At 48.0% G+C, this 13,539-nt stretch overlaps 1 protein-coding gene across 4 annotated transcripts in view; it reads left to right on the forward strand.

Moving 5' to 3' along the window:
- LOC144124413 (ATPase WRNIP1-like) overlaps positions 1–13,539 on the forward strand; it is an 85,113-nt gene extending 71,574 nt beyond the window's left edge. For all 4 annotated transcript variants that reach the window (XM_077657041.1, XM_077657042.1, XM_077657043.1 and 1 more), the window contains one exon: positions 13,225–13,539. In XM_077657041.1, the coding sequence (XP_077513167.1) occupies positions 13,225–13,488 (264 nt within the window). In that variant the 3' untranslated portion in view covers positions 13,489–13,539. The remainder of the gene's footprint in view (positions 1–13,224) is intronic.

Genomic DNA, 13,539 nt, shown 5'->3' on the forward strand with positions numbered 1-13,539 from the left:
GGTTAAAGGAACAGAGAGAGCTTTGTGGAAAACAGGGATGCTGACGAAATCGGCACTAGAAACATACCGGACCTTTAAACAGGAAATTGTCAAAGAAAATATCTATGATAATTGTAGGGGAAGTTCTTTGTTGTTTGAGGCCAGGACTGGAGTTTTGCGGACTAAGAAGTATAGAGTCAGGTACCAGGAGATAGACACTTTGTGCATTGCGTGCGGAGAGGAGGAGGAAACGGCTGAACACTTGATACTTTTCTGTAAAGGGCTTCACCCTACAGTGGAAGGCAGCGGGGCTGACTTACCCAAGGCATTGGGGTTTAGGGATAGTGAAGGGAAAGTGGATTTTAAGAGGTTAGAAGTAACCAAGCGAAGGTTATCTGATTGGTGGCTAAAAGCAAGACAGGAGTAAAATTTCACAAGACATGGCTAGGTGGCTTGAGCCACCGCCCGATGTAAAGGGTTCAGCCGTATCCATCCATCCATCCATCCATCTTGGAATGCGCTCACCTCCCGCGATGCGTGGGTCGGGGTGCTGCTGTCGGAGATGATCATGAATGACCGCTCGCACGTCCTCCAGCGCTAGCGGGGGATCGCTCGGAGGTAGTTGATGTGCGGCGGTCGCAAGTTCGTCGGCCTCCTCGTTTCCCGCGATGCCGCAGTGACCGGGCACCCACTGCACGCGCACAACACATCCTTGCTGTGCAAGGCGCTCGATGTTTGCGCGAATGCCGCGCACTAGGGGGGTACCGCGGCCGATGCACTGTAGGCGGGTGAGGGCGGTGCGGGAGTCGCAGAGCAGAGCACTCCTGGGTGGCGGAGGTGCGATGGAGAGCAGCAGGTCCAGGCCCAGGTTTATCCCCATCAGCTCCGCCGTGGTAGAGGATCCCAGGAAGTTGGCGTGGGTCTGGCTGTGCAGTCGCAGGGCTGGGATGGTAGCCGCCGCTGCGATGGAGCGGCTGTCGCGGACCACTGAGCCGTCTGTGTACACGAGGACATGGCCCTGAAGATCCTCGTGAATGACGGCTCTGGTCAGCTGCTGCACAGCGCAGAGGGGCGTGCTCCGCTTTCCCGCGATGCCGACGATCTCGCGCTCTATCTCCGAGGCAGCAGGCCATGGCTGGCAGGGGCCGTAGGGGGGGGGGCGGCTTCTGTCAGGCGCTCGTAGTCCAAAAGCGCCGCACCCATTTGCGAGCGTGGGTGCGTGCGCATTCGTTGCAATAGCGGGCCGCCGTCCGGTGCGCGATGCAAACGATCAATGTGGTGCAGTGCCCTGCGCGCCGCTTGGAGCTGAAGCGGCCATGCTCCTGCCTCGGCCAGTGTTGCGGCGCACTGCGAGTCCTTCGGCAGGCCGAGGCACACGCGCAGGGACTTGCGGTGCTGGAGTTCAAGCTTCCTCCAGCACGGTTTGCGCACCGAGACGAGCGGCAACGCGTAGAGTGCCGCCCCCAATGCTGCGGCGTTGTATAGTCGCAGCGCGGCTTGCTGGCTGATGCCATGGCCTCGAGCGGTGAGCTTGTGTACGGCGGCGGTGATCCTCTTCATCTGCAAACAGGCCTTGGTCGCCGCGGGGCGGAAGGAGAGGCGCCAGTCGATGTCCAAGCCAAGGTACCGCACCGATTTGCGCCAAGGAATCGGAGTCCCGCCCAGCGACAGTGGCGCAGGGCGCGCGCGCGAGCGCGAAACGCAAGCCATGGCTACCGTTTTGCTCGCGCACAGCGACAGACCTATGCCGTCCAAGCGGGCGCCGATTGCTGTCAGCGCTCCCTGAAGACACTCCCGCACGCGGAGCGCCTCGCCCGGTGGCCCCCGGCACCACAGCGCTATGTCGTCCGCGTATATGGACATGTACACGTGGTGTCGGCCGCTCGCGGGGAGGCAGGCCGGCACCACCGACATGGCCACATTGAACAGAAACGGTGACAAGACAGAGCCCTGTGGCACGCCCAGTTCCACCGGGCGAGGCTCGGAGAACTTGCCCCCTACTCTCACGCGCATAGTGCGCCCCGTCAGGAAGCCGCGAACATAATGCAACAAGCGCCCGCTCACACCGGCTCCTTCGAGCGCCGCGAGAATTGGTGCGCGGTGGACGTTGTCAAAAGCGCTCGAGACGTCCAGCAGCAGCAGCAGCGCGACCTGTTTTGCCGCCCTGGCGTGCTCCAGCGCTGTGACAACGTCCGAAATCGAATCTGCCGTGCAACGCATCCCGCGGAAACCCGTCTGCCGCTCGTCAAACAAATCAGCATCCGCGGCACGCTCGTTCAAACGCTGCAACGCCATATGCTCCATGAGCTTACCCACTGCCGATGTTAGTGCCACTGGACGGTATCCGTTCAGCTCCGTGGGTGGGCGCCCAGGCTTGCGAATGGGACAGACGACCGCTGTGCGCCAGTCCTCCCGTAGTTCCCCGCGTTCCCACACCAGGTTGATCTGCTGCAGGAGGATCTGTCGTTGCCTCGCATCCAGGTTTCGTAGCATTTGGTAGGTCACCCCGTCCAGGCCGGGCGCCGACCGACGGCGGCAGCGCTGCAGCGCGTTATTCAACTCCGCCGCGGTGAACAGGGCGTCGCAGGGGCCTTCCGAGGTGACGGGGGAGGGAGGGGCGCCGCATCCGGGGCTCTCGAGCGCAGCTTTGCTAGCTGCGCCTGCGGGGCTGTGCGGCGCGAACCGGTCGGCGAACCGCCATGACACATTGCCATCTTGAAATCAAGGACATAAGACAAGCACATGCCTAATTCATGCATACTTCTGCATCAACTGATAAACTACACAGAAAAAAATACCTGCTTTTTCATAACACATGACGAGTATAATTGTTGATGCATGTTATCTTAGATACTAGACGCTAACACACACAGACACAAGGAAGGAAATGGGACAAAGTGCCACTTACAACTGCTTTGTTCGGAGGCTCACCACACACACTTATATAGCTCTCTTAGACACAAGGAACACAATCAGATCAAGATGATATGCAAGTGCACTGGTTAAAAATTTCTTTTCAGCCTTATACAAAGATACGGACGGATCGCTGACGCACATGCTTCCTTTCTCTCCGATAAAAAAAGCCTCAATTAATTCCCGAGCTTTCGGATCGTTACTGGTAGCTAGAATCCGTGCCCCTGAAAAACTTGGCTCACAGGAGCGTGACGGTGAGGACCTAATATGCTTGGGTATGTTTGGCCCTTCTTTATTTTGCTCTACATTTCTTTCACGTTCCCTAATTTGGTCATTGACGCAGCGCCCGGTTTGCCCTACGTAGGAGTGACCGCATGAGAGGGGTATTTCATACATCACCCCTTCGGCGCACTTCATAAATGGTTGCCTCATGCTTAGTGCCGCATCCTTTTTCCTCTTCACGTATTCTTTTGATACGAGAACATAGGCTTCCGAGCTTTTGTGGGGCTGAAAAAACAAGCGGCACCCCATGCCTGCTTGCGACCTTCTTTAAATTGAGGGTCATCTTGTGTACACAGGGCACCACCACAGGTCTCACCACCTCTTCCCGAGGTGGATCTTCCCCAGCTCTTACCGCCATGGTCTTCATTTTTTGTAGTAGGCTTTCGGCGACTGCCATCACAACCGAATCAGAGAATCCGGCTGAAGACAGCCTGGCCAATTGGTTCTGAAAGCTAAACTGCATCCTGTGAGGGCACGATTTCCTGAGGGTGGACTTAAGGCAAAGTGAAGCAATTCCCTTTTTTATCAACTTCGAATGGGTGGAGTCATACAGCAGGAGCCCTTTTCTTGCACGAGGAGCAAATCCCCGACAAAGCTGATCCTCACAAAACTCAATATTTATATCTAGAAACTGCAGGTAGTTACCCTCAGGCACTTCACAAGTGAATTGCAAGCCACTTCCATATTGTCGGAATAAGGATAAAATTTCATGCACTCTCTCTTCGAAGTTCACACTTCCATCCTTAGTTAAAATATTAAAAAATCGTCCACGTGTCTAAAAACTTTAGAAACGCGCCTAGACGGTAAAACCTGATGTAAAACATGATCCATTTTTGGAAGAAAAATATTACACATTATCGGCGCCACAGAGAATCCTATACATATGCCGGCTTTCTGTGGAAAACACTGCTGGTCAAATGTTATAAAAGTCGATTGCAAATAAAACTCTAAAAGGGTTTTTATTACTTCTTACGTCACGTTTGTGGTTGTTAAGCCATCTGGGGAACTTTCTCGTTTCGCCAATGTAAACCTGGGGGCAATCAGCACATGGGATCTGGTAGACGACGCCCGGAAAAGTGCCTCAATCGGCAGTCTTTCACGTTAATGAGCTGGTTACGGAGCTTGCTGGTCGGGATGTGGGCAATGCGCATGTCATATTTTTAAAATACGCGCGGTAGTGCCTCGCTGATTCCCTGCATGTAAGGAATGGCTACATGTACCTGGAATGTCTTGTTTCTCTGTGCTGGCTGAGCACATCACCTGTGCTCAGCCTTATCTCGCGTCTAGAGCTTTGTTGGTCTGTATTTTTGCGATGCGGTTCGTGACGTTTCCTAAAAGCTTCGTAAATAATTTCGTTAATGTACACAGAATATATTTTCAGTGTAATAAATACCGTGCTTAAAAAAAAAGCTTTGCTGGCGGGTCAGCAATGACGAACCACTACGAGGCACATGTGGCACGAACCATTGCTACACTGACTGTCAGTGTGGTGTGGTGTACGATGTGCCACTACCATGTGGGTATAGTGAACTAGAATATTAGGTAGTTTGCTCACAGGCACGGCTCGGAGTGACCTCGCCAGTGTCGACAGGGCGCGGCGGCGGCGTGTGGTGGCGTTGCACTCGTCTTCACTGGTAAAAACGAGTGGTGCATTGGGCAGGCGTCACAGTAGGCGTGGTAGCCACGCCGACGAATTGAATTATTATCGCGACATTCGCGCGGGTGTTGCCAAAATGGCTTAGCGGATCTTGAATGGAACTTTATTTCTGCCCTGTGCACATGTCTGTTCATTCCTCAAAGGTTCACAAGGGACATTGGGTGAGAGAGTATTGCTGGAGATTGTCATACACCGCACAGGGGTTGTAGAGGTTTTTCTATTAATATTTAACGTCAATACTAGTAGCATGTGGTGTAGCGGCATTTGATTCATGCGAGGGACAAACGCGGAATTAAAAAAGTGACGGTAGCAACAATTATTTTAATTCGCAAGGAGCCGAGATGCACAGAAAACAGAGGGGTAGGAAAACGATAGGTAGAAGGAATTTGGGACGTAGAAACATATCCGCAAGCCATTTAGACACAACAGTAACAGTGGCTTCATATTTATTTGGGCAGCCATGCAGCCACTGCTGTTAACTGAAATAAATGAGGCAGATTTGTCGCCACTGCATATATTTATGCTCGCTGATTTTATCTCTTTTTCCTTCAACTTTTTATAGCATGTCACTGCAGCGCTAGCAATGGCTCAGTTTAAGGTGCTTCGCTCGTTCGCGTTTTTCTGCCTTTTTTGAATTAACTCCTTTCACATAGAGAAGTGCAGTCTATAGTTATTAAGTAAAACCTTATTACTACTTCAGGGAGGTCTTCTGCGTCAATGGGGCAACCAACTTCTTTCTGCAGTCTACTTCTAACCACTTCCAACACGTCAAGAATACTTTCGAAATGCAATTCATTCCAGCTAAACCATTCTGTGAAGAAGTTTTCAAGTTTTAGCACAAAGCCATAAAGCTGTGCCGAAGGGTACAGCGTAGTCCTCTGTGGTCGCGGTATTTTTTCAGCCTCTCAAGGAAAAAATTTTCATCGGGAGACTGCATTGTAAACAAGGTTATGCATGCACATTTGGTAATTTGTCTTCAGTACACACTTACATGCAACATACTCTGCTGTAGGTAGAAAAAAAATCTACAGTCACTTTTAGCAACGTGCTCATCGTGGTTGCTGGCATACAAGCTGAATTCTGTTTTTGATAGAAGGCCTTGACACTGCGTTTGAAGGCTGCTTATCTGAGCATGCTCCATCACATCTGTCTTCAGAGTCTAGCAGAGAATCTAGCACTGTCTCATAATGATTACGTTGCAATACTCATTTTATATATGAGCCCATAAAATGAATGGCAATTGTCAGATTAAAAATTGGGTCAGTGTATGGTGCTGGTTGCATCTTGAAGTCTGCCTTATGACTCGATTCGAACAGATTCTCAAGAGAATCTTGGCTAAGCTTTGAAATCATCAGATATCTGTACTTCAGCTTTTCTGTCAGGTGTGCCAATAGTTGGGGTGTGCTGAAAATATTTAAACGAAGAACAGCGGCTGTTGAGGCGCTCAGAAAACCACATCCACTTTTTACAGGCCTCTCCCAAATGTCAAGGAATGTTAAAAATGTCTTCATACGTGAACGTCATCATACGTGAACAAAACCATGAAGTGACCCCGAGAAGCACGCAAAGCAGCGCAAAACCGCACAACGAAACAACAGCGAGACCGCCGCGGTGGCTTAGTGGTTAGGGTGCTTGGCTTCTGATTTGGAATACCCGGTTTTGAACCCGACCGTGGCAGCCGCGTTTCGATGGAGGCGAAACACAAAAGGCGTCCGTGTGCTGTGCTGTGCGATGTCAGTGGATGTCAGTGCACGTTAAAGATCCCCAGGTGTCACAATTATTCCAGAGCCTCCACTATGGCACCTCTTTCTTCCTTTCAGTCTCTCCTTTAGCCCTCCCCTTTCGATGACATGGTTCAGTTGTGGGCTGATATGTGAGACAGATACTGCGCCATTTCCTTTCCCCAAAAAACCAATTTAATTTAATTTACAACTACGCGCACACTACCCAATATTCTAGTTCACTGTAGTGTGAGAGAACATACGCCTGGCAGACGGGTCACTGTCTGAATACTCGACTATAAGCGAGGACGCCAGATTCCGAAAAACAGGCACAGGCAGCGATCTAGCCGTGCATTGCAAGGAATGTCTATCAAAAAACTCCACTCCTCTCCTGGACTGCACGTGCATCCTGAAGAAATGCAGAACAAAGAAGGCCAGGTCGAAGCACTAATCATTCAGCAGAGAGGGCAGAGTAGCGTCAGTGAGCCATCCCTTAGACTGCTTGAGAAGGAAATCAGTTAATTATTTATCAGTTTGACGTCTGAAAAGCACCTGCAATGACTGCACCTTTCTCTGGGGGGGGTTGTTTTCAACATTTGTTTGTTTGTTTGTTTATTGATACTGTCAGCCCAAGAAGGGCTTTTACAGGAGTGGTGAAAAAAATATATACAACAAATAAAAGGAAAGTCCCGCTCCAAGTCAACAAAAAGACAACGACAATGCAAAGCAGAGGTAGTAAATGGAAAAAGTGGCACACAGTGATCAAGTGAGCGAAAAAAGAACGCTGGTATTATACCCACTGGAAACAGAATCTACATAGACGCAATCATGTCTTGTTTCTTTCTTTGTTTCTTGTTTGTGTTTTTTTAGGTATTTTTTCAGCTATAACAACTATTCTTTCGCTTCTGACGGAAGAAAAAACGAGTTTATAATCAGCGCATGTGCTGTCGTGTCCTTCGTTTCTGCGCTGTTTTTTCCTTCTTTAAAGGAGTATAGACACCTAATTATGCTGCCATGTTTTCTTCTCTATAATGATGCTGAAGACACTATAGGCTCCGTGCGCTGCAGTTTGGCGCGTGTGAGTGGCGCCACCTGGTGAACAGCGGTGGTGAAAGGCGGACGCAGCTCTCTGGCTGCAGTGAGCAAGGCGAGCGGTGAGGTGTTTCGTCCGAAAGCGAAAACAAACTTGGATAATTATGGGGGCTCGACCTACTGCTGTGTTTACCAATGTCATAACAGCTATAAAGATACTGCAGTCAAGGTACCGAATATAGCTTAACGCTTTCCTTGGACATCGTGCATGCTGGATCATGCACAGAGGGCCTACTGGAAAAGAGTGCACTGTGGAAATAAATTCATGAGTGTGAACTGGGAAAGGGTTTACAATGACTGGGTTGTTTTGGACGTGCCATCATTGGTAGGAGCTTCTTTATGGCTTTATGTAGAGGGAAGGAATGCGCTCAGTGAGTCACAGGAAATGGTCTTCGGTGAAGTTCTTGGACCTAACATCTGAAGTTTATCTTCGTTTGTTATGCTCATCTGTGGTTCAGCGTACCAATTTTGTTTCTAGTTTTTTTTTTCGTGCGTGTGTGTATGCTGTGGTAGTGACGTCGTAGTTCTGAGAGTGCTTATGTGGTTTTTCACATTGTTTCACCTAAGCTCGTCGTAGTTCTGAGAGTGCTTATGTCATTTTTCACATTGTTTCACCTAAGCTTTTGTTTATTTATTTGCATAATTTTATTTCCTACAGTGGTTTAAAAATTTGTACCTTTATTTGTTGCATTTCTGAAATTTAAAATCCTGTTCTGGGCGAACAAAAACAAAAATAGAGAATGGTTCAAATTTCCCAATATATATTTCTTGGATTTCACAACATCGCTAACCCTTAATTTCTAGAATCAATCTTTTGATTTTAATGAGGCTTACCGTCCCAATGCAACTAAGACTATGAGGGGCGCCATAGTAGGAGCTTCCAGATAATTATGACCACTTGGGGTTCTTTAACGTGCACTGACATCGCGCAGTACGCGAGCCTCTAGAATTTTGCCTTCATCGAAATGCGACCGCCGCAACTAGGATCGAACCCGAGTCATTTGGGTCAGCAGCTGAGCACTATAAGCACTGAGCCTCCACGGCGGCCTTTCTAGAGTTATTACCAAAAGAAAAGTACGACCAAAATAATTCATGTAATTGGTGCCTTCATAAAATTCCTGAAATGGAAGTCCTCTAACTGTAAAAGCTAATTAGCACGAAACCCATCATCTTTTTGTATGCTTAGAGCTATGCTTCTCTGAGGGGAATACACAAAGTAAAGCAGTGTCGATCCTGCAGGATGTAGAGCACTATCATCTGACACATATGTGTGATAAGTTTGCATTTTTCGCAATTCCTGCCGACCATTCACACAGTCGATGTCGCAGTGGATGTAAATTACATAGCTGATTTCATTATCTGAGTCAGTCACAGACTTGTTTACTTGTTTCTCAAACGGTAAAGGTACTTAATTAATCTCAATAAGCTCAACTGCGCTGCCGGATATTGCAGTGCCGTCGGGACTGCCACACAATCTTGGTTGCTCGGAATCGGTGACCAGGCCAACCTGAAAGCAATTGAAACTAAATGTAGCAGCGGCCACGTCAAGGCTTTCAATGCGTTGAAATCCGCAGAGAAGCAGGCGTTGAGTTAGAATGGCATCGCGGTCAGTGCGCGCCTGCTATTCGGCCGGGCTGACGCGAACGCATCGGGCGTGGAGGAAGGCGCAGGGCCACAACGGCCAGCCCCGAGGGGGGCACGCGCTCTCCCCTCGAGGGACCGGCCGTGACTGAGCATCCGGTTATCGCGGCGAGTGCCACGAGGCGGCGCTGGCGAGGTGGTCACTGCTGGCACCACCATACCAGCGCACGGAGCCCATAGTCGGATACAACTTAAGTCTGCAGTGAAGCTCCACCCACATTCAGGACCGGCGCACAGAATTCCTCCACGACAAAAATGTAGGCCGTTGTTAAAGCTTCTCTCGTCACCTAAACAAGAAGCTAACCATGAGAAAAAAGTTATAAGCTCTAGAATTTTGATACCTGGCTTGGTTAATAAAGTCAAATATTAAAAAGCTGATTTCGTTCACTTTTGTGACTGGCTAGCGGAGTAATACAGTACGCCGCGGACCGTGGCCCAGTGTTAACTGCTGTTTTTTTTTAAGTTGTATCCTACTATACTACACATGAATCACCATATCATATTCTCCTGCGACCGCTAAATAATTTATAATCGAATTTTTTTCTGTTGTGCTGTTTCGGTTTCAACAGCCAAACGATGGCTGTGACGTCAAAGAGTACTTCCGTGTCACGTGAGGCAACCTCCGCAATATGACTCCGAGACTGCCTCCGCAGTCTGCAGCGTGTCCTACATTACTTGCTAAGGTGGATACTTGGACAGGTTGGTGCTTCTTAAAGAAGTATAGACACCTAAATTTTGGGTACGTGTTTTTTTTTTTTTTTGCAATGGTGCGTAAGGCATTTTTATAAATGGATTACCACCTGGTATTCTTCTAGGAGCGCTAAATAATTTAAAATCGCATTTATTTCTCATGCTGTTTCGGCTTCGGTTTCAACAGCCTAATGAGGACTGACTTCAACGTTTACTTGCAGGTCACGTGAGACATGAAAAAAATGCAATATAATCGCTGCTTTCTCATTCATTGTCATTTCAGCTCACGAGGAAGGCTGGCTTCAGCACTGCAGTAAATTAAATAGATGAAGCAGCGATTATATGGACGTTTTTTTCATGTAACACTTGACCTGTAAGTACACGTTGATGTCACAGTCCTCATTCGGCTGTTGAAACTGAAACTGAAACAGCACGAGCAAGAAATGCGATTTTAAATTATTTAGGACTCCTAGAAGAATAGCAGGCGGTAATCCATTATAATAATGCCTTACGCATCATTACAAACAAAAAACATGCACCTGAAATTTAGATGTCTACACTCCTTTAAGATGCACCAACCTGTCCAATGATCCGCCTTAGCAAGCAATGCGAGACGCGCTGCAGACTGCGGAGGCGGTCTAGCAGAACTTTTTGCTGGGCTAGTTGGTCCATTCTGACAATAGTGAAAACAGCGCTAAAGAAGAAGCCGGAAGGCGAAACGAGGAAGTGACAGGAAAGAGCGCTGACTGACAACTGAATTTATTGAGCGAAACTCGCGCAATATATAGGAAGGCAGTGGCAAAGATAGTCAGATGCAGTCGTCACATGATGCAAAGAGCCAAAAAGCGATAAAAAACAAAACAAGGTGATAAAGCCAACAGTGAACTGGATCTCAAAAGGGGTGGTAACAAAAAGGAAACTACACTCAATGACTATACACAGTTAATGTCACATGGTGTAAAGAGCCATAAAAGCGATAAAACCACAACAGGGTGAAAAGGCTAAAAGTCCGCAGAAACTCAAAGGGATGGTAACAAAAACTACATGTTGACTTAAACAGTTAATGTCACTAGGTGTAAAGAGCCACAAAAACCGATAAAACATACATAGCAGATAATAAGGGTAAAACCGATAAAAACTGAAGAAATGGAATTGTGGAAAGAATAAAAATTGACAGAATGTAGCAACGTAAGACTAAAAACGTTTAAGGGAACATGAGCGCTCACTTGAAAAAGGCACTGGCTCTAATCTAGCGCTTCATTGCAAGGAGTGTAAATGCATGCCTCGTTTACGCGAAACTGTAGTTCTTGATAGGAGTAGAGACAGTGTAGCCCGGGAATTGAAGGAAGCTTTCTTTATAAAAAGAAAGGGCTTGGAATGTGTCAGTGACGCGTCTAAATCCTTGTACGGAAGTGAACTTGCCTTCTTGGAACAACATTGCTAAAATTTTTATTGTTAACTACGCGTGTTTCAATCATTGAGTGTCACTGTTGCATCGTTTTTTTGTTAAGGTCTGTGAATTTTTTAGCCTTACGTTGCTACATTCTGTCAATTTTTATTCTTTCCACAATTCCATTTCTTCAGTTTTTATCGGTTTTACCCTTATTATCTGCTATGGATGTTTTATCGGTTTTTATGGCTCTTTACACCTTGTGACATTAACTGTTTAAGTCAACATGTAGTTTTTGTTACCATCCCTTTGAGTTTCTGCGGACTTTTAGCCTTTTCACCCTGTTGTGGTTTTATCGCTTTTTATGGCTCTTTACACCATGTGACATTAACTGTGTATAGTCATTGAGTGTAGTTTCCTTTTTGTTACCACCCCTTTTGAGATTCAGTTCACTGTTGGCTTTATCACCTTGTTTTGTTTTTTATCGCTTTTTGGCTCTTTGCATCATGTGACGTTGACTGCATCTGACTATCTTTGCCACTGCCTTCCTATATATTGCGTGAGTTTCGCTCAATAAATTCAGTTGTCAGTCAGCGCTCTTTCCTGTCACTTCCTCGTTTCGCCTTCCGGCTTCTTCTTTAGCGCTGTTTTCACTATTGTGAGGCGGTCTACCGCGGATACTCTACTGGCTCTGCCACATTAGGTTTGGCTGCACGTCCCGCTACAGAGTGAACTGACCGAGAATGCGCTAGTGAAAAAGCAAGCGCAATCAGTGAGCTTGTCAAGCTCGTCTCATAGCGATGAAGACATGCCGATCGACCTCGTCCAAAAGAAGAAGAGCGTCCAAAAGTCTGCCAGCTCGTTGTTGTCAGGTGGCTCGGTGTAAGGGACCAGTCTGTTTACACCGCTGGCCAAGTAGTGCGCACGGCCGCTGCCACACGAGATATGTGTGGTTTACTCGCAGTTCCGAAAGCATTTCCGGATGAGCAGGAACGCCTGGTAGCGACTGATTGCCGACTACGAAAAGCCTGCTTTCTATTCCAAGCACTGGGGAGGAAGCCTGTGTCCGGAGAAGGCGGCTGAAGAACACATTTTTTCGTTTCTTTGCTGGGTTGTTTGTATAAATAATTCTAGTTGAGTACGTGACAAACGGTTTTATTTCATCAGCTTTGTAGGAAAGGAAACTAACGAACGAGTTAGAACTGATGCTTGGGCGAGTTGGTATGCCATCTCAAAAAGGAACAGCGTGACTTTTAACAGGGGCCAAAGGAAAGACACCGGAGGACAGGCGCTGACTAGCAACAAAAGTTTTATTGCTTGGAAAGAGGAAATATATACTACGCTCCAAACAACAACAAACAAGCAACATACGGACAAATCTGGAGGGAGCAATAGTAAGAAAGGATAGGGGCAAAGGGCAATATACACTATGTACAAATGTACAAACGCAGAATATGGAAACAATCTTCCATCCGTCTATCCATATTCCTGTATGCCTGAGGCCATGTATGAGAATCTTAACCGACCTATCCGCTCCTGTATAAAAACTCTGTTTTCAGTGCTTTCGGTGAAATTAGCGTCTTTAGGTTTATTATGCGGCAGCCTGTCGATGCAGGCCAACGTAAAGTTGCATTGCCAACTTGCCCACTTGGCCATTTTGCTGCATCCATTCAGCCTCTCTGGTGCATGGAAAGGGTTGTTATTGACATGGTAGCTGCAACAACTTGCTGGCATTTGGACCACTTGCACTCCAGCGGAGGCGTCGCCAGATGGCTGCATTTACCTGGAGTGGACTTCACGGTTTTGCTGTCTTTTTCATGCATCTTTCTGACGCCCCACTGGGCCAAATTCTGTCGCAGATCACGCTGTCCCACTGCGCTGTGTACTGTGCAAGGGCGCCCAAGTCGCGAGAGACGTACGAAGCCTTTGCGCGCGCCGAAGCCGCCGTGCGAGGACACGTGGGACCCCTGCCTGCCGTGCCCGTGCACCTGCGTAACCACGCCAGCGCCGCCCAGCGGGCCGAGGGGTGCGGGAAGCCGTTCCTGCCGCAGCAGATCGCACAGCTCGACTTCTTTGATCAGCGCACTCTCGCTGAAAAAAAGCACACGGCAGAACCGCTGTAAGAGTGTCCTTATGTGGCTGACGCGCAAAATAAACTCTTTTTATAGCTGTTC

Source organism: Amblyomma americanum, chromosome 3 (genome assembly GCF_052857255.1).
Source record: "Amblyomma americanum isolate KBUSLIRL-KWMA chromosome 3, ASM5285725v1, whole genome shotgun sequence".
NCBI classification, from domain to species: Eukaryota; Metazoa; Arthropoda; class Arachnida; order Ixodida; family Ixodidae; genus Amblyomma; species Amblyomma americanum.